We start from the raw sequence: 26012 nt of genomic DNA, 5'->3' as shown, positions 1-26012 counted from the left end.
GTGCTGTCCCTCGAGCCACGCCCACCGCTGCGCGCGCGGGCGCGGCGGAGTCTCGCGAGAGCGCGGGCGCGCAGCCGCGGGCGCAGCGATGGCGGCGGCCGCCGCCGTGTGAGGGCGAGGGCGGCCCGGCCGCCGCCCGCGCTCCCCGCCCGCGCTCCCAGCCCCTCTCCCAGCCCCTCTCCCTCTCTCGATTCCGCCCCCCGACCTGCAACATGAAGGCAGCGCCGGGCAGCGCCGAGGGTGAGTGCGGCGCGAGGGACGCGGAGGTTCCCGGCGGCCCCGTGAGGGAGCGTGGGGGGATCCGAGGGGACCCCTGTGGGTCTGGGCAGCGGCTGAGGGGTCGCCCCGGAAGGCGAAACTGGAGAGGGTCACAAATGTGATTTGAGGTGTGGGGCGGCATCTCTGTGGTGAGGAGGGGCCGCGGAGCCGGGCCTGGTTGGAGAGGAGAGGGTTGAGAGGGAATCCCATCGATCCGTACAGGGATCTCCAGGATAGGGGAGATAGGCAGAGGATGGTGCCAGACTCTGTTCAGTCCTGCTCAGTGACAGGATGAGGAGTAATGGCCAGAAACTGAAACACAAGTCCCACCTCGGCATGAGGAAGAGCTTCTTTCAGAGCACTGGAGCAGCTGCCCAGGGAGGGTGTGGAGATTCCCTCTCTGGAGATACCTCACACCCACCTGGGCACGTTCCAGGTGACCCTGCCTTGTCAGGGGTGATTTACAGAGGTCCCTTCCAACTCTCTCGTGGGATTCTGTTCCACTCTCTGCTGGCTGGGGAGGGGGCTCAGACCAAGTGAGCTCCAGGGGTCCCTTCCCACCTCCAGCATCCTGTGTTGGTGCAGCTGAGAGGTATAAAGTGCCTGAAAACAAAATCCCAGAATAGCTGGGGTTGGAAGGGATGTCTGGAGATCATCCAGCCCAAGCCCTCTGCCAAGGCAGGGTCTCCTGGAGCAGGGATACAGCTGGGTTTGGAATGTCTGCAGAGCAGGAGGCTCCAGAACATCCAGCACACATTCATTTGTTCCTTACACTCGGGTTTGGAGAGCTCAGTGTGAGCTCTGTGGGCTGGGAGAGGATCGATGAGGAACCCAAACCTGGAAGTTTGGCAGGTGGAAGTCACAGGGTCCTGTGAGGTGACACTAAAATGTCATCTTTGCCTTGGACCCTCCAGTGCAAGGGACAGGTTTATTCTGGAATGATGTCCCCTGGCATTTTTCTGACATGGAAATGTGGAAAGCTCTGACTCTTGGCACCAAAATCCGGGATTTGAGTGTTCCTAAAAGCCACGTTCTCTTTGTCACCTTCCAGCCACTCATCCACTGCTTCATCCCTGCCCAGCACATGGAGCTGTGTCCTGGCTCTGGGGCAACACCCAGGGGACACCAGGGGACCCCAGAGGAACCAGGGGACACCCAGGGGACACCAGAGGGACACCCAGGGGACACCAGAGGGACACCTAGGGAACACCAGAGGGACCAGGGGACACCAGCGGGACACCCAGGGGACACCAGAGGGACCAGGGGACACCAGGGGACACCCAGGGGACGAGGGGACACCAGAGGGACACCCAGGGGACACCAGAGGGACCAGGGGACACCCAGGAGACACCACAGGGACCAGGGGACACCACAGGGACCAGGGGACACCAGAGGGACACCCAGGGGGCACCCAGGGGACACCAGGGGGACACCAGAGGGACCAGGGGACACCAGAGGGACACCCAGGGGGCACCCAGGGAACACCAGGGGAGACACCAGGGGACCCCAGGGGACACCAGCCCTCATCTTTGAGGAGTCATGGAGTGTCCTCAGCTGGAAGGGACCCACAGGATCACCAGAGTCCCACTCCCAGCCCTGCACAGCCACCCCAACAATCCCACCCTGTCCCTGAGAGCGTTGTCCAAGCTCTCCTGGAGCTGTGGCAGCCCTGGGGCCATGCCCGTGCCCTGGGCAGTGCCCTGCCACTCTCTGGGAGAGGAACCTTTCCCAAAATCCAACCTGAACCTGGCACAGCTCCAGCAACTCCCCCCAAATCCTGCTGTGAGGCAGGAGTGTGTGTGAGCACAGAATTTGTGACAAGTGGCAGTTGGAATGATTTGGCTGAGGTTTTTGATGATGGGAGGTGTGGAGACCTTTCAGGAAGCTGGGACAGAGAGCAGAGAGGGAATCCAGGGACACAAACCCCCCCTCACTGCTTTAACCCCGTGTTCCCCACACCCTCAGTTTCCTGTTAAACATCAGACCCTGGGGCTCCTGTCCTGACAGAACTGAACCTGCTGGGGCCACAGCACTCACAACACGAGCTGAACATTTCCCAGACAGGCATTCCACAGGATTTTCATGATCCTTTAGCTTTATCACCTTAGGATATTCCAGCTCAGCTCGAGGTGTGGGGTTAAACCAGCAGCCAGTAAATTCTTTGAAGTCACCCTGAGGGTGGGAAGTGTTGCATTCCTGATCTGATCAGTGAAATTTCCAGCGCTGGATGATTTTCTGATCACTGCTGTCCCACAGAGGCGGAGAAGATGAACAAGATGAGCTCCCTGCTGGAGAGGCTCCACGCCAAGTACAGCCAGAACCGGCCCTGGACAGAGACCATGAAGTTGGTCCGTCAGGTCATGGTGAGCACTGAGCAGGCCCTGCCCGGGGCTCCCCTGCCCATGGCTTTGTGTGGGACTCTTAGATCTCTTCAAGCTGTTTTTGTTGTGTCCAGGGCTTCGCTCTCTTCCTGAGATGTCCAAACCCTCCCTGCCTGCCTTAATTACAGATTAATCACCGGCTCGGTGCCAGGGAAAGGGTCAAAGTTGTATTTTCTGCTGCTCACCCTTCCAGGATGTTTTGTGGAGCAGTTTGTTCAGTGACACTGCACACTCAGTGCTCTGGCTTAGTCAAAAATGGGTTTGGAGTATTGGAATATTGGCGTATTGGAATATTGGACTATTGGAGTATTGGAGTATTGGAATATTGGAGTATTGGAATATTGGAATATTGGAGTATTGGAATATTGGAGTATTGGAATATTGGAATATTGGAGTATTGGAGTATTGGAGTATTGAATATTGGAATATTGGAGTATTGGAATATTGGAGTATTGGACTATTGGAGTATTGGAATATTGGAGTATTGGAGTATTGGAATATTGGAGTATTGGAGTATTGGATTATTGAATATTGGACTATCGGAGTATTGGACTATTGGAGTATTGGACTATTGGACTATTGGAATATTGGACTATTGGAATATTGGAATATTGGAGTATTGGAATATTGGAGTATTGGAATATTGGACTATTGGAGTATTGGAGTATTGGAATATTGGAGTATTGGAATATTGGAGTATTGGAATATTGGAGTATTGGAATATTGGAATATTGGAGTATTGGAGTATTGGAGTATTGAATATTGGAATATTGGAGTATTGGAATATTGGAGTATTGGACTATTGGAGTATTGGACTATTGGAGTATTGGAGTATTGGAGTATTGGAATATTGGAGTATTGGAATATTGGAGTATTGGAATATTGGAGTATTGGAATATTGGAATATTGGAGTATTGGAGTATTGAATATTGGAATATTGGAGTATTGGAATATTGGAGTATTGGACTATTGGAGTATTGGACTATTGGAGTATTGGACTATTGGAGTATTGGAGTATTGGAATATTGGAGTATTGGAATATTGGAGTATTGGAGTATTGGAATATTGGAGTATTGGAATATTGGAGTATTGGAATATTGGAATATTGGAATATTGGAATATTGGAATATTGGAGTATTAGAATATTGGAATATTGGAGTATTGGAATATTGGAGTATTGGAATATTGGAGTGTTGGAATATTGGAGTGTTGGAATATTGGAGTGTTGGAATATTGGAGTGTTGGAATATTGGAGTATTGGAATATTGGAGTATTGGAATATTGGAGTATTGGAATATTGGAGTATTGGAATATTGGAATATTGGAGTGTTGGAATATTGGAATATTGGAATATTGGTCTGGTGGGGGAAGGAGGAGCAGGAGACAGGGGAGAGCTGCAGCAAAGCCTCCTGCCCATGCTCAGGTGTTAAAAAGTTTGCCTGGCTCTTTATTTTTCTGTCACCTCTTCTAAAATTCTCAGCTTAGACTTATAAAAAGTTGCTACACTCTTTTCTTCCAGCTGAGCAAGTTGCTTAAAATAAAATAAATCAACTCCAGGCCTGCCTTTGTAATTTACTTGCAAACAGATACTGTTAACCTACAGGAATCACGATGATAAAATTTGGGGATGAAATCTAACCTGCTTTTAATTATCTAAATGTGAAAAAGGCATATTGGGTGTGTGGCTCTACGCAGATATTTACTATATGTAATATGCTAGGTAGAAAAGTTATGCAATATTAACATTTAAATAATGTAGTAAATGTAGTTTTTAACATTGAATCTAAGTAAGAATTGTGTGTAAGGTATTGTCCTTAGCTCAAGAGCAAAGAGAAGATAACCCAGAGGTTTCTACACAGAGAGAACAATTACAACAAGCCATACTAAAAACCCCTCTTGGATGTTTCAGAGGGAAAGATACATATCTCCTTGAAACCACCCTGGTCACTCCAGACCGTGCATATCTCCTTGAATCTACCCTGGTCAAGCGAGACCATTGTATATCTCCTTGAATCCACAAAGCCACCTGGTTAAGCCAGACTCCAAGACGCCAGGGGTTTTGCAAAAGGCTCTTGGCAAACGGGCTTTTCTTAGATAAAGTATGCATAATCATCAAAGTTTGTCCTCAAAAATAGAGATGCTTCTCTCTAACGGGGCCCTTCTTTCTCGCAGCTTTTGTCTGAGAGGAGAGGGGACGGTAGACCCGGGCTACCTTTCTTTGCTCTTATTGCCTCATTATTTGTCCTGTCTCTGAAAACTTTTTAAACTTTTATTATTGTATTAATTTTTTTGTAACCAATTTTTATTCTTTATTAAATTTTCATAAATTTCAAAAAGCGAGTTATTGGCATATATCACAATTTGGTAGCAGAGTACGGTTAAAATACCCCACTGTGGGTGCTGTGAGAGGATTAGAGACCAGGAAGACGCGTCCCGCCTGCATTAGGCGGCCTCGGCTCTGGTCCTCGCTAAGTACCCCAGAAAGGGGTAAGATCCAAGGACAAAAGGAGACAATAAGGCAAAGAGAAGGGAAAGAATTCCCTAAAAACCGCGGTAACCAGCTCCTAACATCAAAGTGTGCACGAAGAATAAAGACCCAAGGACAACGGAGTGGTAAGAATTGCTGGGATTGGGGGTGGCAGCGTTTTGCGCGGAACGGGGGCTGAAAGTGTGTGTGTCTGAGAGGCGGGCTGGGGTAAAACCCAGACCTTCCAAGCGAGAGCGGAGTCCCCTACGCTGCGGTTCCGTTGTCCCGCGAGGGACGCGGCCAGCACCGGGACGAAAGTGAATGGTAAAAAGGAGTGAAAGAAACCCCCCCCGGGAAGAAGTGTGTGAAAAGAGAACCCTAAAAGCTTTTGCTGGGTTGAGGAAAATTATTCCAAGAACACCCAGGTTATTTTAATAATCGGCTGGGTTGAAGAAATATTCCAAGAACACCCAGAATTTAGCTGGGTTGAGGAAAATTCTGAGAGCACCCAGGGTTGATAACCAGCTGGATTGGAGAGAAATTCTGAGACATCCAGGGTTATGTTAAATTCTGCAGAATCTATGAAATAAACCCAAGACATCTGGGGTTGGGAAGAGAAATCCCAACATTGCCAGATTGAAGGTTTGTGAAATACATTATCTGGCCAGGGACTCTTTAAAGAGTGTAAAAGTTGTGTAAAAAAAAAAAAAAAAAAAGGTACCTTGTTGTTGTCATGATTGTTGGTTGTGTGTGAGAATAAGTGGAAAATAGGGTGGAGTGAATGTGGATGAATGAAAGTATAGAAAGTGTAAATTTTTATTTTAAACTTTATTATAGTTCCTCAGAGAAAGTAAACTGTATTAAGAAATAGTGTGAGAGAAAGGAAAAAAGTAGCTTTTGTGGGGGTAAAGGGAAGTTGAACAGAGACCACGGTCAAGAAGTGTCAAAAACGATTTGCCTGGAAATTAGCTAAGAGAAAGTGACAATAGAGGAGAGGGCAAGACCAGATTGGCCTCTGTAATCGCCACCGAGAAGATCACATACACCTGCTGTGGGCTGCAACCCCATAGGCATGGGAGGTGGGAGTATAAGCCATACTGGACCTCTGCTGGTTCTGTCACTCATTTTCTGGCTCTTCCCTTTTGGGATGCCGACCAGGCCATGCTACAGGTGTTACCAAAAACTGTATATGGAAAGACACCGAGGCTCCTTCTTTATTTCTCACACTCATATCAACAGTCACTGTTATAACCCTTCCAAATTGGGAAACTGCATACACAATGGGAAAAAGTACTGGATGGCGGAAAATGTGAGGGGAAGTGAATGTGCAAAAGGGGAGAAATGGATGTGTTTCACCCACATTACTGGGAGTAAAACAAAGGATTTGGTAAAGGAGGAATTGATAAGCAAAAAAGCTAGGCCTGCACCACCACCAAAGCCTGTACCAATCTCGCTGGATGGTTTGTATAAGAAATTGGAACAACAACTGGAGAAAGAAATAGATATTTCACGGATGGGTAAAAATCTGTTTGTGGAATTGGGAGAAAGAATAAGTAAGGAACTCAACGTAACCAATTGTTGGGTCTGTGGAGGGGCTTTGATGTCAGAAGAATGGCCATGGAAAGGCAGCAGCTTAGGCCCAATCGAGCTCCTTAAGTGGAACCAAACAAGTATAAAGGGAGAAAATCGGCCAGGGGGATGGATTTTAAGTTCAGTAGTCATAGGGGAGGAATGTCTTTGGCGTGAAGGAAAAAAGTTCCTCCGTGAAGTAGGAAAAACTCCCTGTAAAAGATACAAGGTTAGTAATGGAACCTCTGTATGGTGGATCCCAGAAGAACCTACCATGTACTGGACCCAGAAAAAAGAAAAAAACGGAAATTGTGAATATAATAATAAAATCAGGCTTTTTCAATGTAATGATACAGGAAAGAATCCTTATGTTGGCATCCCAGAGATTTCTAAATTTTGGGAGAATATGGATGAGCAAAAATTGGACTATTGGAAAGCTCCAGACGGTTTGTTCTGGATATGTGGGAAAAGGGCGTATCCAAAACTCCCTCCCAAGTGGAAAGGGAGCTGTACTCTGGGTGTCATACAACCAGGATTTTTTCTTTTGCCCGGACCTGAAGGGGATCACTTAGGGATACCAGTTTATGAGGATCTAAAAAGAAGCAAGAGAGATGTAATTGGAGGATTCCAAAAATGGGGAGAGGATGAGTGGCCCCCTGCACGCATACTGGAAACATACGGACCAGCCACCTGGGCACAGGACGGGAGTTGGGGATATCGAACTCCCATTTATATGTTAAACCGTATCATAAGGCTTCAAGCAGTCGTAGAGATAATAACAAACAAAACTGGTAGTGCAATGGAATTAATATCCAGGCAACAAACTCAAATCAGAGCCGCTGTGTACCAAAACAGGTTAGCACTGGATTACCTATTAGCTGAAGAAGGGGGCGTTTGTGGAAAATTCAATACATCAGATTGTTGTTTAAAAATAGATGATAATGGAGAAGCTGTCCTGGATATAGTCAATGATATCAGAAAAATCGCCCATGTACCAGTCCAGAAGTGGGAATCCATGCTAAGTACCAGCTGGTGGGATAATGTGCTAGGAATAGAATGGTGGAAGAAACTAGGTTTTTTCCTCTTATGTGCTACAGCTGGTTTAATATTCCTCCCTTGTTTGATCCCTTGTTTTATCAGATTAATCACTAGTGTAGTTCAAGGTATGCAATTAGTGACCTTGGATCAAAAGATGGATACAACAAAAACGGTACAAAAGATAATGGTATTAAGGAAACAAAACAGAGTAGCAGACCCCCTCCAGGAAGCCAGACTGATTTATGAAGAAAATGAACATAGAAGGGATGCAAGAGAGCAGTAAATATCGCTCGAGCCAATTTTATTATAAAAAGAAAGAGGAGGGATTGTGAAAAAGGCATATTGGGTGTGTGGCTCTACGCAGATATTTACTATATGTAATATGCTAGGTAGAAAAGTTATGCAATATTAACATTTAAATAATGTAGTAAATGTAGTTTTTAACATTGAATCTAAGTAAGAATTGTGTGTAAGGTATTGTCCTTAGCTCAAGAGCAAAGAGAAGATAACCCAGAGGTTTCTACACAGAGAGAACAATTACAACAAGCCATACTAAAAACCCCTCTTGGATGTTTCAGAGGGAAAGATACATATCTCCTTGAAACCACCCTGGTCACTCCAGACCGTGCATATCTCCTTGAATCTACCCTGGTCAAGCGAGACCATTGTATATCTCCTTGAATCCACAAAGCCACCTGGTTAAGCCAGACTCCAAGACGCCAGGGGTTTTGCAAAAGGCTCTTGGCAAACGGGCTTTTCTTAGATAAAGTATGCATAATCATCAAAGTTTGTCCTCAAAAATAGAGATGCTTCTCTCTAACGGGGCCCTTCTTTCTCGCAGCTTTTGTCTGAGAGGAGAGGGGACGGTAGACCCGGGCTACCTTTCTTTGCTCTTATTGCCTCATTATTTGTCCTGTCTCTGAAAACTTTTTAAACTTTTATTATTGTATTAATTTTTTTGTAACCAATTTTTATTCTTTATTAAATTTTCATAAATTTCAAAAAGCGAGTTATTGGCATATATCACACTAAATAAACCTCACTTGGCTGCACAAAAGTTGCCATAACTCCCCCCTAGGGAGGGAGAAGGGAAAATGACTTTTTTTCTTGTGTCTGCCCAAGGAAAAGCGAGTGGTGCTGAACTCGGGGGGACACCAGCACCTGGTGAGCTGCCTGGAGACGCTGCAGAAGGCCCTGAAAGGTCGGTGTGTTCTCTGTGTGCTCCCCACAGGCTGCTCCAGCGTGGAAAATCTGTGGAAATGCTCCATAAAAAACACACAGAGTGTTGGTGGTGCTCAGGGGTTCGTCAGCACACTGAGCTCAGTGCCACGCAGGACAGTCAGGACTGGCTGTGCTGGGTTTTTTTGGGAAAATCCTCTTTCTGCCCAAAAAAGCTGTGGCTGCCCCATCCCTGGAAGTGTCCAAGGCCACATTGGGAGCACCTGGGATAGTGGAAGGTGTCCTGCCCATGGCTTGGGTGGGCTTTAAGGTCCTTCCCAACCCAACCCATCCATGATTCTGTGAGTTCTGTGATTCTTCATCCTGGATTCCATGTGCAGAAATTCCATTTTCCCCTTGCACTTTGGAAATATTTGGGTTTCTCTGCTCAGACCCTCGTGTCTGTATTTGGGCACAGCTCCTGTGTAGCTGCTCGTGGGTCGGTGTGAGCAGACACGGGAGGGAATAACCAGCTGAAATTTGGTTTATTGCTGGTGGGAATTTGCTGGTTTATTCCTTAGGGAGTGTCAGATCATGCCCTGAACTCTGGGTTTTGTTCTCTCTGTGCAGTGTCGTCCCTGCCGGCCATGACCGACCGCCTGGAGTCCATCGCCCGGCAGAGCGGGTGCGTCCCCTCCTCTGACCCACGGCAGGGCCTTCTCCTGCTTCCCTGCCCACGCCACAACCTGCTGCTGCTGGGATTGGGGGAGTTTGGGCTTGGATTGTGGGGTTTGTTTGATGGATTGTGGCATTTTGTGAGTTTGGATTGGGGGGTTTTGTGTGTGTGGATTGGGGGGTTTTGTGTGCGTGGATTGGGGGGTTTTGTGTGCTTGGATTGGGGGGTTTTGTGTGCTTGGGTTGGGGATTTTGTGTGCTTGGACTGGGGGCTTTTGTGTGCTTGGATTGTGGGGTTTGTTTGATGGATTGTGGCATTTTGTGAGTTTGGATTGGGGGTTTTGTGTGCTTGGATTGGGGATTTTGTGTGCTTGGATTGGGGGATTTTGTGTGATTGGATTGGGGGGTTTTGTGTGCTTGGATTGTGGGGTTTGTTTGATGGATGGTGGGATTTTGTGAGTTTGGATTGGGGGTTTTGTGTGCTTGGATTGTGGGGTTTGTTTGATGGATGGTGGGATTTTGTGAGTTTGGATTGGGGGTTTTGTGTGCTTGGATTGTGGGGTTTGTTTGATGGATGGTGGGATTTTGTGAGTTTGGATTGGGGGTTTTGTGTGCTTGGATTGTGGAGGGTTTGTGTGCTTGGATTGTGGGGTTTTGTGTGCTTGGATTGGGGGCTTTTGTGAGCTTGGATTGTCGGGTTTTGTGTGCTTGGATTGTGAGGGGTTTGTTCTTGGATTGTGGGATTTTGTGAGCTTGGATTGGGGGGTTTTGTGTGCTTGGATTGTGGGATTTTGTGGGGGTTTTGTGAGGGTTTTGTGTGCTTAGATTGTGGGGGGTTTGTGCTTGGATTGTGGGATTTTGTGAGCTTGGATTGGGGAGTTTTGTGTGCTTGGATTGGGGGGGTTTTGTGTGAGTTTTGTATGGGTTTTGTGTGCTTGGATTAGGGGGTTTTATGTGCTTGGATTGTGAGGTTTTTTTGGGTGTTTCATGAAGGTTTTGTGTGCTTGGATTGGGGGATTTTGTGTGGGTTTTGTATGAGTTTTGTGTGCTTGGATTGTGGGGTTTTGTGGGTGTTTTGTATGGGTTTTGTGTGGGTTTATGTGCTCAGATTGGGGGATTTTGTGTGGGTTTTGTATGGGTTTTCTGTGAGGGTTTTCTCTGCTGGGGCTGTGGGGTTCTGTGTGGGTTTTCGTGAGGTTTTCTGTGAGGGTTTTCTCTGCTGGGGCTGTGGGTTTTGTGTGGGTTTTGTGTAGGTTTTGTATGATTTTTCTGTGCTATGGCTTTGGGGTTTTGTGTGGGGTTTTGTTTGGGTTTTGTATGGCTTTTCTCTGCTGGAGCTGTGGGTTTTGTGTGGGTTTTTGTGAGGTTTTCTGTGAGGGTTTTCTCTGCTGGGGCTGTGGGGTTTGGTGTGGGTTTTGTATGATTTTTCTCTGCTGGGGCTGTGGGTTTTTGTGGGGTTTTCTGTGAGGGTTTTCTCTGCTGGGGCTGTGGGGTTTTTGTGTAGGGTTTGTATGGATTTTCTCTGCTGGGGTTGTGGGTTTTTGTGGGATTTTCTGTGAGGGTTTTCTCTGCTGGATCTTTGGGTTTTTGTGAGTTTTCCGTGCACCTCACAGCGATTTTTATTCCGTTCCCTCTGCAGCCTGGGCTCCCACCTGAGCGCCAACGGCACCGAGTGTTACATCACCTCAGACATGTTCTACGTGGAGGTGCAGCTGGACCCTGCGGGGCTGCTCTGCGATGTCAAGGTGGCTCACCATGGAGAAAACCCCGTGGTGTGTATTCCTGCAAAGAGGAACCCTCGTGCTTTTGAGATTTCTGTGTATCTCCCTTGATTTTGAGCAGACAAAATGTGTTTTATTTAACGTTCTTTCAGACCCAGAGTTGCACCCTTGCTGCTCTATTTCTTGTTCTAGTGAGAAGTAAAATCCTCCATGGAGTAGTTTCCTCCTGTGGGATTTTCTAATCAACGGATTCACAACTTGCAAAATTATTTGAGGATGTCACCTCAGTGTTTTATGGAATTTTATTGAAGTTATTGCTGTGTTTCCAAGGAAAGGAAAGGGAAATTATTCTTACAAAGCTCAGATCTGGGAGTGGAAAGTTCTAAAATGTGGAATGCTGGGAGGAAATGGTTTTACTTCCCTTCTGCACAGGGAGGAGAGTTTGAGTTTTGTGTTTGATTTGCCTCTCCTCAAAACAACCCATCTTTAATATCCCTGTATAAACTCATAGATTTTCAATATAAAGCTTCACATTGGAGAAGTTTATTTCAAATTAATAATTCAAGATGAAATATTATTCCTGGATTTGTCCCAGCAGGGTTTGAGGAGCAGAAGTAGAAGCACAGCAAGGCATGGCTGGGAGCATTTTGTGTCTCCAGGAAAAGCTGATGCTGGGGAATTTCCCTGTCCTGCCTTTTCCCAGCTGCAGAGCTGTGTCCCACACTGACATCCTTTTGTGTTCTTTCTTTGCAGAGCTGTCCAGAGCTGGTGCAACATCTGAGGTGAGCGACAGGGGTGGCTTGTGGTGTTTTCTCACAGGTTTGGAATGATCTGATGCTGTTTTGATGTCTGGAAACACAAAATTCTTCACAACTGCTCCTTCCCCACAAAGTGTCTTCACTTCTCCAGGGGATTCTCTGGCTTTGGCTCAGATCTTGTCATTCTGGCTGCTGTGCAAGGTGGCTTCAAAGCTCAATTTTCATTTAAAGAACACATTTTCATGTAGCAAAAGTTTTTTTTATTAAGTGGCTCAGCGTCTTTATTTATGTCCCTTTTTAAAACAAAACCTATCTGTTACTAATTTGAATACTTGGTAACTTTTCCTCCCTTTTTTTCTTTCAGAGAGAAAAATTTTGACGAGTTTTCAAAGCATCTGAGGGGACTTGTGAACCTGTATAAGCTGCCAGGGGACAAGTAAGTCCAGGATATATTTATATCCACATATATTAAATGAAATAAAAGGTTTAGAATGCATTTATTTATAATGCATTTATATACATATAAAATAAAAAAAAAAACCTTTAAAGCTTGTAGGTTTGCACTGCACAGTTCAGATTTTCTTACATTGTTTTATTGCTTTTTTTTCCCCTAAGCAAACTTAAAACTAAAATGTACTTGGCTCTGCAGTCCTTGGAGTTGGATCTCCAAAAGATGGCTGGGATGTACTGGTAAGTCTGTGGCACCTATAAATGCTTAGATCTCTGAGAAATTCCTTTTTAACTGCAGGATTTGGTTGGAGGAGAGCCTAAAAGGCTCTAAAATAAAAAGTTTGTGGCTAGGTGGACTCAGTGATTTTGAGTTTTAAATTGAGAAAGCTTTGGCTGTGTTTCACTGTAGATTCAGTGCTAAACCAGCCACGCTGTAGAGGGTAAAACAGATTTTGTTTTGCTTGTAGAGTGTAAAGTTTAGGATCAATCCCTCTTTTGGTCCCAGAAATGTGAATTTTGAGTTGAGATCAGTCTCAGCACGTGGGTTTGTGGCTTGTTTCAGACTGTGATTGCCTCCCTTGCAGGCAGGCCACCAATGCAAACCCCCTGGACAAGATCCTGCACGGCACTGTTGGCTATCTCACCCCCAGGAGTGGAGGTACCATTCACTCTTTAAAAAAAGGAATTAACACAATTTAATGGTAATTTAATGTTAATTTAATGTTAATTTAATGTTCCTGCGCCTCACTATGGCTGACAGTTTCACATTAACTAGTGGAAAAAAAATAAAATAAAAGAGAGACAAAGCCTTTGGGTGTTTGTGTGGCTGTGTGGGGTGGGGATGACTCCTCAGGGTGCCTCATCAGGAGTTTTTCTCCCCCAGGTCTCCTGATGAATCTCAAATATTACGTCTCCCCCTATGATTTATTTGAGGACGGCTCTGGATCCCCTGTGGTTCTGCATGAGAACAATGGTAGGTGAGCTGTGGAGCTGCTGGGAGGAGGGAAGGAAGCAGAGCTGCAGCCCAGCTCCCCTCTGCTGTCACCCTGTGCAGCAGGACTGTCACAGCCTGGCCTGTGGGGTTAACGAGCCCAGGTGACCACTGACCACAGGTGACCACTGACCACAGGTGACCACTGACCACAGGTGACCACTGACCACAGGTGACCACTGACCACTGGACCCTGTGGCCGTGCTGCAGTTGGAGCTGGGCTCCTCTGGGGTCAGGGGGTGAGAATTTGCAGGCACAGCCTTTCCCTTGCAGTGAATCTCATTTTAACGTGGGATTTGTTTTGTTATTTGAATTAAAACACAGAATCCCAGAATAGTTTGGGTTTGGAGGGACCTTAAATCTCATCCAGTTCCATCCCCTGCTGTGGGCAGGGCCACCTTCCACCATTCCAGGTTCCTCAGAGCCCCATCCAGCCTCGTGCCTCTCCCATCATGTTACAATATTATTTTTATGCATGGACATCTGGCTCTTGTTACAATGCCAAAACCAAGCTCCAGTTGTCAGGGAAAAAAAAAAAAAAGAGGGAGGAAATTATCCAAAATCATTATTTGTTTTGCTTTGCAAAGAGCAAACCATGAACTCGCAAATGCATTTGGAAAATATTTTGAGGATGACACAATTGGTCCACCTGGCAGGAGGGAAGTGGAGCTTTGGGTGGAACAGTCATTCTGGCTGTTGTCCATTTGGTCCTGGAGGTGAACAGTGAGCTCTGTGAAGTGTTTTTTTTTTTTTTTTTTTTTGTGGGAGAAGTCAGAGTGATGTTTTATGGAATCACAATCAAATATTTTGTGTTGGAAGAGACCCTAAGGCTCATCCAGTTCCATAGGCACCTTCCCCTACTCCAGGTTGCTCCAAGCCCCATCCAACTTGGCCTCCAACCCTTCCAGGGATGGAGAGTACATTTAATTCCTATTTAATCCACAAAACTTGCCACTGGTTTGGGTTTTTTTTTTCTTTTCCATCAGCTCATGTCCTTGTCGTGTTCTTCTCCTGCTTCCCCCCGCAGTTCCGCGCTCGCTGGGCATGAACGTGTCGGTGACAGTGGAGGGAACCATGGCAATGCACAAACTCCCAATTGCTCCTCTCATCATGGGCTCCCACCCTGTGGACAGCAAAGGGTAAGGACAGGACAGCAGGACACTCAGCTGGGGGATTGTCACAGCATCGTGTGAATCCCATAGGATTTAATTCACATAATGCTGGTTTAAGGCCAAGAAATGCCTTCTGAGGAGGAAATGCCTTCATTTTTGAGGTGTAACAATGTCAGAGTCCTGGACATCCCTGTGGCCACCCTGGAGGGTCTGAGCCCGGACAGGGGGTCTGGGGTCTGTCCCAGGGGCTCAGGCAGCCTCACACAGAGCCCAGGAGGGCACTGCCTCTGATCCCTGCCATGGCAGTGAATGCCCACAGTGTGTGGAGAATCACAAGCTGGGAGAATTCAAAATAAGCAGTATTTAGTTTATCACAGAGTGTAAATGTAGAATTTAGGATTTTTAGTGTATGGGGTTGAAGAGACAAGATGGAGGAATTGGGGAGTGGCCCCTGTGCTCCTTGTTCTTGTTCTTTTCCCCCATTTTCTGCTGAGTTGGATTTTAGAGATTGGTTTAGAGTAGAAATGCCATGTTAGCATAGGTAGTGAGTATTGGTAAGATTTTGTAAATAAAAAGTTCCTTGTGGACGGTGTTTGGGTCAGGGAATGGTACAAAGGGTCCGGGACCCTCTGACCCGCCCAGTCCCCCGCGTGTCCTGCTCTGCTGGGGACGCCCTGCAGAGCTGGGACAGAACTGGGAGATGATGAAAGGATGAACAACCCTGGAAACACGGACTGGGGACTCAGCCTGGCTGCTCTGGCTCTGGTGTGAAACACTTAGGGCAAAGAAAAGATGAAAAACCTGATTACCTCGGGGAGCAGCAACCCCGAGGAGAATCCCAGGGGACAACAACCCTGAGAGGGTAAGGGCAGGACAGCAGGGCAGCACTCAGCTGAGGGATTGTCACAGCATCGTGTGAATCTCATATGATTTAATTCACATAACGCTGCTTTAAGGCCAAGAAATGCCTGTTTCAGGGAACCATGGCAATGCACAAACTCCCAATTGCTCCTCTCATCATGGGCTCCCATCCTGTGGACAGCAAAGGGTAAGGGCAGGACATGAGGACACTCAGCTGGGGGATTGTCATAGCACCGTGTGAATCTCATATGATTTAATTCACATAACGCTGCTTTAAGGCCAAGAAATGCCTGTTTCAGGGCTTCTGAGGAGGAAATGCCTGCATTTTTGAGGTGTAACAAGGTGCATTTGAGCAAACATCACTGTTGTGTGAGGTGAGGCAGCAGCAGCCCTGCAGCTCACAGGACCTTCTGTCCCCCCAATCTCCCCAGGACTCCGTCGTTCTCCTCCATCACCAGTGCCAACAGCGTGGACTTGCCCGCCTGTTTCTTCCTGAAATTCCCTCGTCCCATCCCGGTGTCCCGAGCTTTCATCCAGAAGCTCCAGAGCTGCACAGGTGGGTTGCAGAGCTGCCACACACATCCCTGGGCTTGCATTGGTGCTCCCTCATTTCTGTCAGCAAACGCTGCTGATTTTCCACATGTGCCAGGGGAGTTGCTGGGGGTTTCCAGTCAAACCTGCTTTTCACTCCACGCTGTTTTTCCCCTCAGGTATCCCTCTGTTTGACACCCCACCCACGTTTGTGCCCCTCTACGAGCTGATCACGCAGTTTGAGCTGTCCAAGGAGGCCGACCCGCTGCCCCTGAACCACAACATGCGCTTCTACGCCGTAAGTGTGCACCCCTGGGTGCCCTGGGGCACCTCCACACCAGCATCTCGGGGGGTTCTGCTCTTCCAGGGGTCCTCCAGGTGGGATAGGTGTTGCAATTGGACATGAAAATAAAGGTGTTTGACTCCAGCAGGTAGAAAATATCAGGAGAAAGCTTTATTGCAGTGATTTCCCTGCTTTTTTATAACCTGCTGTGCTAAAAAAGGCATTTCACAGGTTGGACACCTCTCTGCATTGGTTCAGCAACACAAACAACACCTGGGAGAGAGGTTGTTATAGGAAAGGAATATTGTTTATATTCTTAACCCAGAAATGTTAGGGGAAGAGGAAGTGTTTGCACAAAGCTGCCTGAGAAAGGAGAAACTGCTGAAAACTCTCCCTTGGGAAAGCCAAAAATTCTCAGGCTTCAGAAAATCGGGCCCACAGATAAACAAAATGGGTTCTGTGTTTGTTCACAGACAAAACTCCTTCTTCAAGCATTGGGGTTCAGGTTCCTTCTGTCCAGTGATGTGTGGCTGAACAAATCACAGCATTTTGGGGAGAAATCCTTAAATTTGTGGATTGGGAACCACAGGAAAGGGGCGAGTTTATTCACAAAACTCAATTTTGTACATGGGTGTAAACTCCAGAGGATTCTCTCCCCAGAAGGAATGCCATCCAGTGTGAAACCTAGTGGGAACAGTGAATGCTGTTGGGCAGTCCCACTCTGAGGAATTAAATCAAGTTTTCCTTGTTCAGAACGGAAGGAAAACATCCTCAGAGTTTGTCCCAATCCCAGAGAAGCTGTGGCTGCCCTGGCAGTGCCAGGCTGGACAGGGCTTGGAGCAAGCTGGGACTGTGGGAAGTGTCCCAGTCTGTGGCACTGGAAGGGATTTAAGATCCTCCCACCCCAAACCATTCCATGATTCCATGATGATCGTGGTATTTAGGAGAAGTAGCTGTTGAAAGATGCTTTGGTGTTGGAGTGCAGCTGCAGGGAGGAGAGCAGAGGGGCTGAGCCTTGCCAGGATCTGTCCCTTCCTTCTGTCCAGTGATGTGTGGCTGAACAAATCACAGCATTTTGGCAGAAATCTTTACATTTATGGATGAGTGTTAACACCAGAGGATTCTCTGGAGTTAAGTGTAAAACTTAGTGGGAACAACAAATGCTGTTGGGCAGTCCCACTCTGAGGAATTAAATCAAGTTTTCCTTGTTCAGAACAGAAGGAAAACATCTTCAGTGTTTGTCCCAATCCCAGAGAAGCTGTGGCTGCCCTGGCAGTGTCAGGTTGGACAGGGCTTGGAGCAAGCTGGGACTGTGGGAAGTCCCAGCAAATGCTGTTGGGCAGTCCCACTCTGAGGATTTAAATCATGTTTTCCTTGTTCAGAATGCTGTTGGGCAGTCCCACTCTGAGGAATTAAATCACATTTTCCTTGTTCAGAGCACAAGGAAAACATCCTCAGTGTTTGTCCCAATCCCAGAGAAGCTGTGGCTGCTCCTGTCCCTGTGCAGTGCCAGGTTGGAAAGGGCTTGGAGCAAGCTGGGACTGTGGGAAGTCCCAGCAAATGCTGTTGGGCATTCCTACTTCTGAGGAATTAAATCACATTTTCCTTGTTCAGAGCAGCAGGAAAACATCCTCAGTGCTCATCCCAATGACCCAGAAAGGTGCCGTGGTGTCAGTACCCCCTCGTACCTAACGCAGGGTTGTTTTCCAGGCCCTTCCAGGACAGCAGCACTGTTACTTCCTGAACAAGGACGCTCCTCTCCCTGACGGCCGCAGCCTGCAGGGAACTCTGATCAGCAAAATCGCCTTCCAGCACCCCGGCAGGGTGCCCCTGATCCTCAGCCTCATCCGGCACCAGGTGGCCTACAACACCCTCATCGGCAGCTGCGTCAAGAGGACTGTGCTGAGGGAAGGTGGGTGCCACCTCCAGAGGGTGAACGTGGCACAGATGGCACCAAAAGAGCCACAGGAAAGGGGCGGGTTTATTCACAAAATTCAATTTTGTACATGGGTGTTAACTGCAGGGGATTCTCTCCCCAGAAGGAATGCCATCCAGGGTGAAACTTTTAGTTTAGTCCTACTCTGAGGAATTAAATCATGTTTTCCTTGTTCAGAACGGAGGGAAAACATCCTCAGTGTTTGTCCCAATCCCAGAGGAATTCCACCTCTCAAACCGCGTTGGTCGAGCCAACTGTCAATCAGCTTTCTCCTCCCACCTAGAAATGAAAGACAATTAGCAAAACACGGCCATTATTTATAGCAGAAAGTGTGATAAAGTAAAATTTCTGACTCCAATATGAAGAACATTACAGAAGGCTTAGAAAAGTCTTCAGAACCAGGGTGACAGGAATGATGAACCCTGTGCAGTTTTCCTCCTAAGAAACGAGGCCTCTGCTGCTTCCCTTATTTTTTTCCCTGTCTGTTGGGGGTTTTGAGGCTCTGGTTCATCTCCAGAGCCTCAGAATTGTTCCTGTGTCTCTCAGACTCTCCTGGGATCCTGCAGTTTGAAGTTTGCCCTCTGTCTGACTCCTGTTTCAGTGTGTCCTTCCAGCACCCCGTCAACGACTCCCTGGTGTGTGGTAAGTGGGCTCTGGATCAGCACGAGCGGCGTTTTTGGGGAGCCTGGCAGGGTTCCCTGGCCCTGCGTGCTGCATTTTGATCCCTCCCTGCTCTCTTGCAGTGGTGATGGACGTGCAGGACTCCAGCCACGTGAACTGTAAGCTGTACAAGGGGCTGTCCGACGCCCTCATCTGCACAGATGATTTCATTGCCAAGGTTGTGCAGAGGTAAGTTGGGATTTTTGTCCCACCTCCCAATCACACAGGTGAGCTCTGCTGCACCTCGTGTTCATCCAGCAGTTCTGGAGCTGTCCTGTGGTGGTTTGGAAGACAGAAGAACTCAGAGCCATGCTGAAAATTCCAGACATTGAACTGTAGCTGCTTATTTTTGAGTTTATTGAGTTTATGAAGGGTTTTTATCTGGGTTCCCTCACCTCAGTCACCCTCAGAGCACAGCAGGACATTCACAGGACACTCCTGTCCCCTTTGGAGTGGAACCACTGGTTTTGATTTCAGCACATTATAGATTTGTTATCCCAATTTGGTGTTATCCAGAATGTGGAGTTATCACCAATTTTTGAGCTCAGAAAGCTCTCCCTGCCCATGATGGAGGGGTGGAACTGGATGGGCTTGAAGCTCTTCCTACCTGAGCCATCCTGGGATTTTTATAAGGTTCTGGAAAATCAGGTTTGCCACACTAAAGGTGTTTTCTGCCAGAACTGGAGTAACAGCCCAGATTCCTTCATGAGGACAGGACAAGGGGGAATGGCTGTAAACTGAACAGTGGTTCTAGATGGGATATTGAGAAGAAATCCCTCCCTGTGAGGGTGGGGAGGCCCTGGCAGAGGTGCCCAGAGGAGCTGGGGTTGTCCCTGGATCCCTGGCAGTGCCCCAGGCCAGGCTGGACAGGGCTTGGAGCACCCTGGGACAGTGGGAGGTGTCCCTGCCATGGCAGGGGTGGAACTGTTTCGGCTTTAAGGCTCTTTCCAAACCAAACCATTCCATGATTCTGTGACTGATCCTGTGCTTTTTAACCACCAGCTAATGATCTATCACCTAATTAGAGATAATTAATTCACTCTCTGATTGCAAGTGCAGGATAGAGGTGGTGGAATAAGCGTGAATCCAAGCAGGACATAAAACCTGGAGCTGCTGCTGTGCTGTGCAAGCCCCTGAGTGCTCATTTTGTACCTGCTGGAGGTGTCACACCTCGCCAGTGTCCTCTGCTGGGGACAGCCAGCCCCCCTGACCCCGTGCCGTGTGTTGCAGGTGCATGTCCATCCCTGTCACCATGAGAGCCATCCGCAGGAAGGCAGAAACCATCCAAGCCGACACGCCAGCCCTGTCCCTCATTGCAGAGACAGTGGAGGACATGGTGAAGAAAAACCTGCCCCCAGCCAGCAGCCCAGGGTATGGCATGACCACAGGCAGCAACCCGATGAGCGGGACCACCACCCCGACCAACACTTTTCCTGGGGGGCCCATCACAACTTTGTTTAACATGAGCATAAGCATGAAAGAGAGGCATGACTCGGTGGGCCATGGGGAGGACTTCAGCAAAGTGTCTCAGAACCCTATTCTCACTAGTTTGTTGCAGATCACAGGGAATGTGGGGTCTACCATTGGCTCAAGTCCAACCCCTCCCCACCACACACCTCCACCAGTATCCTCACCAGCCAGCAACACCAAGAACCACCCCATGCTCATGAACCTCCTTAAGGAGAATCCCCCTCAGGATTTCTCCACTCTGTATGGGAGCAGCCCTCTGGAAAGGCAGAACTCTTCCTCTGGCTCCCCCAGAATGGAAATGGGCCCGGGTGGGAATAAACAAAAGAAAAAAAAATCCCGCGTGCCGGCCGACAAGCCCAAGCACCAGACTGAGGACGATTTCCAGAGGGAGCTCTTTTCCATGGACGTTGACTCCCAGAACCCCATTTTTGACGTCAACATGACCGCAGACACCCTGGACACCCCTCACATCACCCCAGCACCCAGCCAGTGCAGCACCCCTCCCGCCACCTTCCCGCAGGCGCTGCCGCACGCGCAGCCCGGCATGCAGAGGATGGTGCGCCTGTCCAGCTCCGACAGCATCGGCGCCGACGTCACCGACATCCTCTCGGACATCGCCGAGGAGGCGTCCAAGCTGCCCAGCGCCGCCGAGGACTGCCCGCCCATCGGCACCCCGGTCAGAGACTCCTCCAGTTCAGGACATTCACAAAGTGCCCTCTTTGACCCCGATGTTTTTCAGGCCAACAGCAGCGAGAATCCGTACACGGACCCCGCGGACCTGATCGCGGACGCCGCTGTCAGCCCCAACAGCGACTCCTCCAACCATTTTTTTCCAGACGGGGTAGATTTCAACCCTGACTTGCTCAACAGTCAGAGCCAGAGCGGGTTTGGGGAGGAATACTTTGATGAGAGCAGTCAGAGCGGAGACACCGATGATTTCAAGGGCTACGCCCCCCAGTCTCTAACTAATTTGGGGGTGCAAGTCTTGGGGGGTGACGGGGGGGAAAATAAATTTAAGGGGAGCGCTCCGTCCGATACGGTGGATTTTAGTATTATTGCAGCTGCCAGCAAAGCGCTGGGCTCCTCTGAGATCATGGAGCACCACAGCGGAGGCCAGAGCCCTTTGCTGAACACGGGGGATTTAGGAAAAGAGAAGTCTCAGAAACGGGTAAAGGAAGGCAATGGGTCTGGGAGTGCCATGGCAGCTGCTGGGATAGATGGGAAGCCAGGCAAGCGCAGCCGGACGCCGTCCAGCGATGGCAAAAGCAAAGAGAAACTTCCAAAGAGGAAGAAGCAGGAGACGGATGGGAAATCTCCATCCCACAGTTCATCCAACAGGCCCTTCACACCACCAGCAAGCACAGGTGGGTCCAAATCCCCGGGGAGTTCGGGCAGATCCCAGACTCCTCCCGGGGTAGCTACTCCTCCAATTCCAAAAATAACCATTCAGATCCCAAAAGGAACAGTGACTGTGGGCAAACCGTCTTCACACGGCCAGTACACGAGTAGTGGTTCTGTCACCTCCTCCAGCAGCAAAAGCCATCATAGCCATTCTTCCTCCTCCTCCTCTTCTTCCTCCTCTTCAACCTCAGGCAAAATTAAAAGCAAATCAGAAGGGTCTTCTGGCTCGAAGATGAGCAGCAGCCTCTACTCCGGGCAAGGGGGCTCGGGCTCGGGTCAGTCCAAGGGCTCGTCCCAGTCTGTGGGGAAGCCAGGATCCTCCCCCATCACCAAGCACGGCCTCAGCGCCGGCTCCGGCAGCGCCAAGATGAAACCTCAAGGAAAGCCATCGTCCCTCATGAACCCTTCCATGAGCAAACCAAACATCTCCCCGTCCCACTCGAGGCCCTCGGGGGGTTCTGACAAACTCGCCTCCCCCATGAAGCCTGTCCCGGGGACTCCCCCGTCGTCGAAAGCGAAGTCACCCATCAGTTCAGGGTCTGGTGGGTCCCACATGTCTGGGACTGGGTCGGGCTCAAGCATGAAATCGTCTTCAGGAATGGGATCCTCGGGGTCCATGTCCCAGAAACCGCCTCCCTCGTCCAACTCCTCCACGGCGTCTTCATCTTCCTTCTCGTCCAGCGGGTCTTCCATGTCTTCCTCCCAGAACCAGCATGGAAGCTCCAAGGGCAAGTCCCCCAGCAGGAACAAGAAGCCGTCGCTGACGGCGGTCATCGACAAGCTGAAGCACGGCGTGGTCACCAGCGGGCCCGGCGGGGACGACCCCATGGACGGCCAGGTGGGGCCCAGTTCCAATTCCTCAAGCCATACGATGTCCTCCAAACACAACATGTCTGGAGGGGAGTTCCAGGGAAAGCGGGAGAAGAGCGACAAGGAGAAGTCCAAGGTCTCCGTTTCGGGAGGATCCGTTGACTCTTCCAAGAAGAACTCGGATTCCAAAAACGTCGGAAGCACCGGAGTGGCCAAAATCATCATCAGCAAGCACGATGGAGGCTCCCCCAGCATCAAAGCCAAAGTAACTCTGCAGAAACCCGGGGAAGGCGGCGGGGACGGCCTGAGGCCTCAGATGGCTTCTTCCAAAAGCTACGGCTCGCCCCTGATCAGCGGCTCCACGCCCAAACACGAGCGCTGCTCGCCCAGCCACAGCAAATCCCCGGCCTACACCCCCCAGAACATCGACAGCGAGAGCGAGTCGGGCTCCTCCATCGCCGAGAAATCCTACCAGAACAGCCCCAGCTCCGACGACGGCGTGCGGCCCCTGCCCGAGTACAGCGCCGAGAAGCACAAGAAGCACAAAAAGGAGAAGAAGAAAGTGAAGGACAAGGACAGGGACAGGGAGAGGGACAGGGATAAGGACAGGGACAAGAAGAAATCGCACGGCATGAAGCCCGAGAGCTGGTCCAAGTCGCCGATCTCGGCGGATCAGTCCCTGTCCATGGCCAGCAACGCCATCCTCTCGGCCGAGCGGCCGTCCCGGGCCAGCCCCGAGTTCCTCATCGGGGAGGAGGACGATGATCTCATGGATGTTGCTCTGATTGGCAATTAATTCTCCCAGACGAGCTGTCTGCAGGTCCTGGAGGGGAGCAAGGAGGGATTCGTCCCAAACCTGCCACGCGGATCTTCCCGGGCTGTGTTTGGAGAGGGGAGAAATGAGTATTTCCAATAAGTATTCCCAAGATTTTCAGACCACCAAGGCGTGTGCAGTAGGGATGTGAGTGCCAGCACCTGTGGCCTTCATCCTGTGGGCATTTCCATTCTTCCTGAATTCCTGAGTATTCCCATCCCTGCTGGAGTTCACGGGGATGGAGCCGAGCGTGGGGATGTGGGAGCAGCCCCCAAACGGGGCAAACAGACATAGGCTGGCCTGGGGGATCCCAGTCCCTCTGCCCTCTTCCCATTCAGCATAAACTCCTTTTGGATGTAGGAAGTTTTAAAGTCATTATTTTAGGAAATGGTTTAGGGATGGGTTTTAATTTTTTGGAAGAAGGAAAGCCACGAGGTTTTTAACTTATTTTATTCCCACGGCATTCCTGTTTTTTCATGGAAATCAGGATTTTATCCCAGGTCACAGCTCTGAGGAATTGCTGCTGCCTTGGCTTTGCCTTCCCACTTGTTTTTAGCTATTTATTCACCTCCATGTGGGAACACCTCCTTGTTTTTATCTCAACGAGAATTTGGGTAGAGCCCGTTTGGGTTTGGGCGGCTCTGCAGCTTTGGTGACATTTCCAGCACGGTGAAATCCCTGCAAACCTCAGTGGAAAAGGAACTCCCGTCTGCACCAACTTCCCTGGAACCTCCTCGTGCTGCCGAGCTGGGAATTCTGTCACACACAGGATTGTCCAGCTAAGGGAGCCGTGGAAAAAAAACTTGGAAAAAAAACCTCCCTGGGATCAGAGTTGCAGCAGAAGTGTTGATTTCCTTAAAAGATGGATTTTCCCCTTTTGGCTGGAATTAGGAGCGTGACTCAGGCGTCCTCTCCGGGCTGATCTTGTGGTCCCTGAAAGGAAAAGAGGCTCAGGAGAGTGTTTTATTTTTAAAGGCAGTTTCGTCTGATTCACTGAAGAGGAATGTGGGAAATCAGGAGTTCTGCAAATGCGTCTCCTCTGGAATTGTGCAGTGAGCAGGATCCTGCTCCCAGCTGGGTTTTGCTGTGGGTGCTGGAGGCCAGGATTTCCCTGTGGGGATGAGGTTGTGCCTCCCCTTTGGGGATGCAGCGTGAAAAGACCTCAAGGATTCGAGTTTATTTTAAAAACCACTGAAATTTCCCATCCTGGGCTCACCCCAGGAAAGCTGTTTGGTTTCCAGCTTCTTGGGAAGTCTTTTTAATGGGTTGGCAATTATTAATTTGGGGTCACTACCCAATTATTAATCCCTATTAATTGTAGGGATTTCTCACCCCCCTTCCTCCTGCCCACAGATTAATTCCAGGCCTCCTGCAGAGCACGGGAGCCTGAATTCCTCCCAAACTTCCCCAAACCCCGGAGAACTTTTCCCTTCTCCTATTTTCCAGTATTTATCCCTTGCTCCTGGTGTCCTGCACGCCACAACCTCCCCCTCAGCAGAGCTGGAAGTGATAGGAAAAAAGGAGATTTTGGATTTAGAATCCAAACCTGGAACAAACACTGACGGGGTGCTGCAGAGAGGATGTCAGGAGGGGAATCCCAGAGGAATTCAGCCGGACCCCGCTCCGGTGGCTCCTGTGGGAGTTCTGCCAGCTCAGATTCTGGGGAGCTGCCTGCCCCCCTTTTCCTGTTTTTATTTCAGCTGTTTTTTAATAAATACCCTTTGATCCGTCGCGAGTTGTGCGAGGGCACAACCGGCCTTCCAGAAGAAGCACTTTGAGGTGGAACCCAGGCTGGGAATCCCCTGGGATGGAGCCCTGGACCTGTCCTCAGCCAGAGCTCTGTTTTCCTGCTGTGCAGCATCCTGAAATTCGGAAGGGAGTCCAGTTCAGCAGCAAAAATGACACAAAAAACCAGATTTAAAGCAGCAAGCTGCACTCATTTCCTCTCCCCTCACCCAGACCAAAGCTCAGTATCCAAAATTCCCCCTGTGGAAGGTGGGAACAGAGGGAACAAGGTCTCCTCCAGCCACTGCAGGAGGCTCGAGTCCCACATTTAAAGCTTTTCACCCCATTTTGGTGCCCTGTCCCCTTCCAATGACGTCAGTCCTGGGAGAGCTGAGGTGCGTGACCACGCAGAGGCTTTGGGGTGTCACTGCTCGGGCTCTGAGAAATGGTTTATTTTTGGAGTATTTTTGCTTATTCTCGATTATTTTACATCTTTCAGTATTCAGAAAGATTAAAAAAAAAATAAAGTGAAAATGAATTATAAGCCAAACCTTTTAATCTCAGGTGGTGAAGCGAACACTGAGATTAAAAGAAACTGGTTCTTTCCTCAATTATCATGTACATAAAATCCCTGGCTGGAAAAATCGCTGGAACTGTAAATAAATATCCCCGCCCCCCGCGGCAGAATTTTTTTGGGGAGGGGAAAGCGGAATTTCGACTTTTTTGGAGATATTGCAGAGAACATGTTTATTTCCATGCGAATAAACCCCTTTGGTACAAAGCGGTGTCGGCTCCGTGCTGGGGGAGGGGAGGAGGCTCCGCAGGGCATCCCCGCCACGCTGGATTTTCCCGCCACAATGACATCATCGTGACGCAACCCCCGCGCGCGGCGCTGATTGGTGGAGCGCGCCGCTCCCGGAAGGGGAGCGGAGGGGCGGGGGAC

At 49.1% G+C, this 26012-nt stretch overlaps 1 protein-coding gene across 1 annotated transcript; it reads left to right on the top strand.

The window, feature by feature from the left end:
- The first annotated feature begins 73 nt into the window (after positions 1–73).
- MED1 (mediator complex subunit 1) lies at positions 74–25850 on the top strand. The gene is made up of 17 exons (XM_063403746.1): positions 74–240; positions 2515–2621; positions 8836–8914; positions 9502–9556; positions 11186–11318; positions 12021–12049; positions 12390–12461; positions 12641–12715; positions 13060–13133; positions 13359–13448; positions 14494–14605; positions 15871–15995; positions 16150–16268; positions 17964–18165; positions 18736–18831; positions 18933–19038; positions 20080–25850. The coding sequence occupies exons 1-17, from the start codon at positions 213–215 to the stop codon at positions 23324–23326; spliced, it is 4749 nt and encodes a 1582-aa protein (XP_063259816.1). The 5' UTR covers positions 74–212; the 3' UTR covers positions 23327–25850.
- Positions 25851–26012: the final 162 nt, after the last annotated feature.

Source organism: Prinia subflava, chromosome 8 (genome assembly GCF_021018805.1).
Source record: "Prinia subflava isolate CZ2003 ecotype Zambia chromosome 8, Cam_Psub_1.2, whole genome shotgun sequence".
In the NCBI taxonomy this organism is placed as follows: domain Eukaryota; kingdom Metazoa; phylum Chordata; class Aves; order Passeriformes; family Cisticolidae; genus Prinia; species Prinia subflava.
This window is presented reverse-complemented; position numbering and strand designations above follow the sequence as displayed.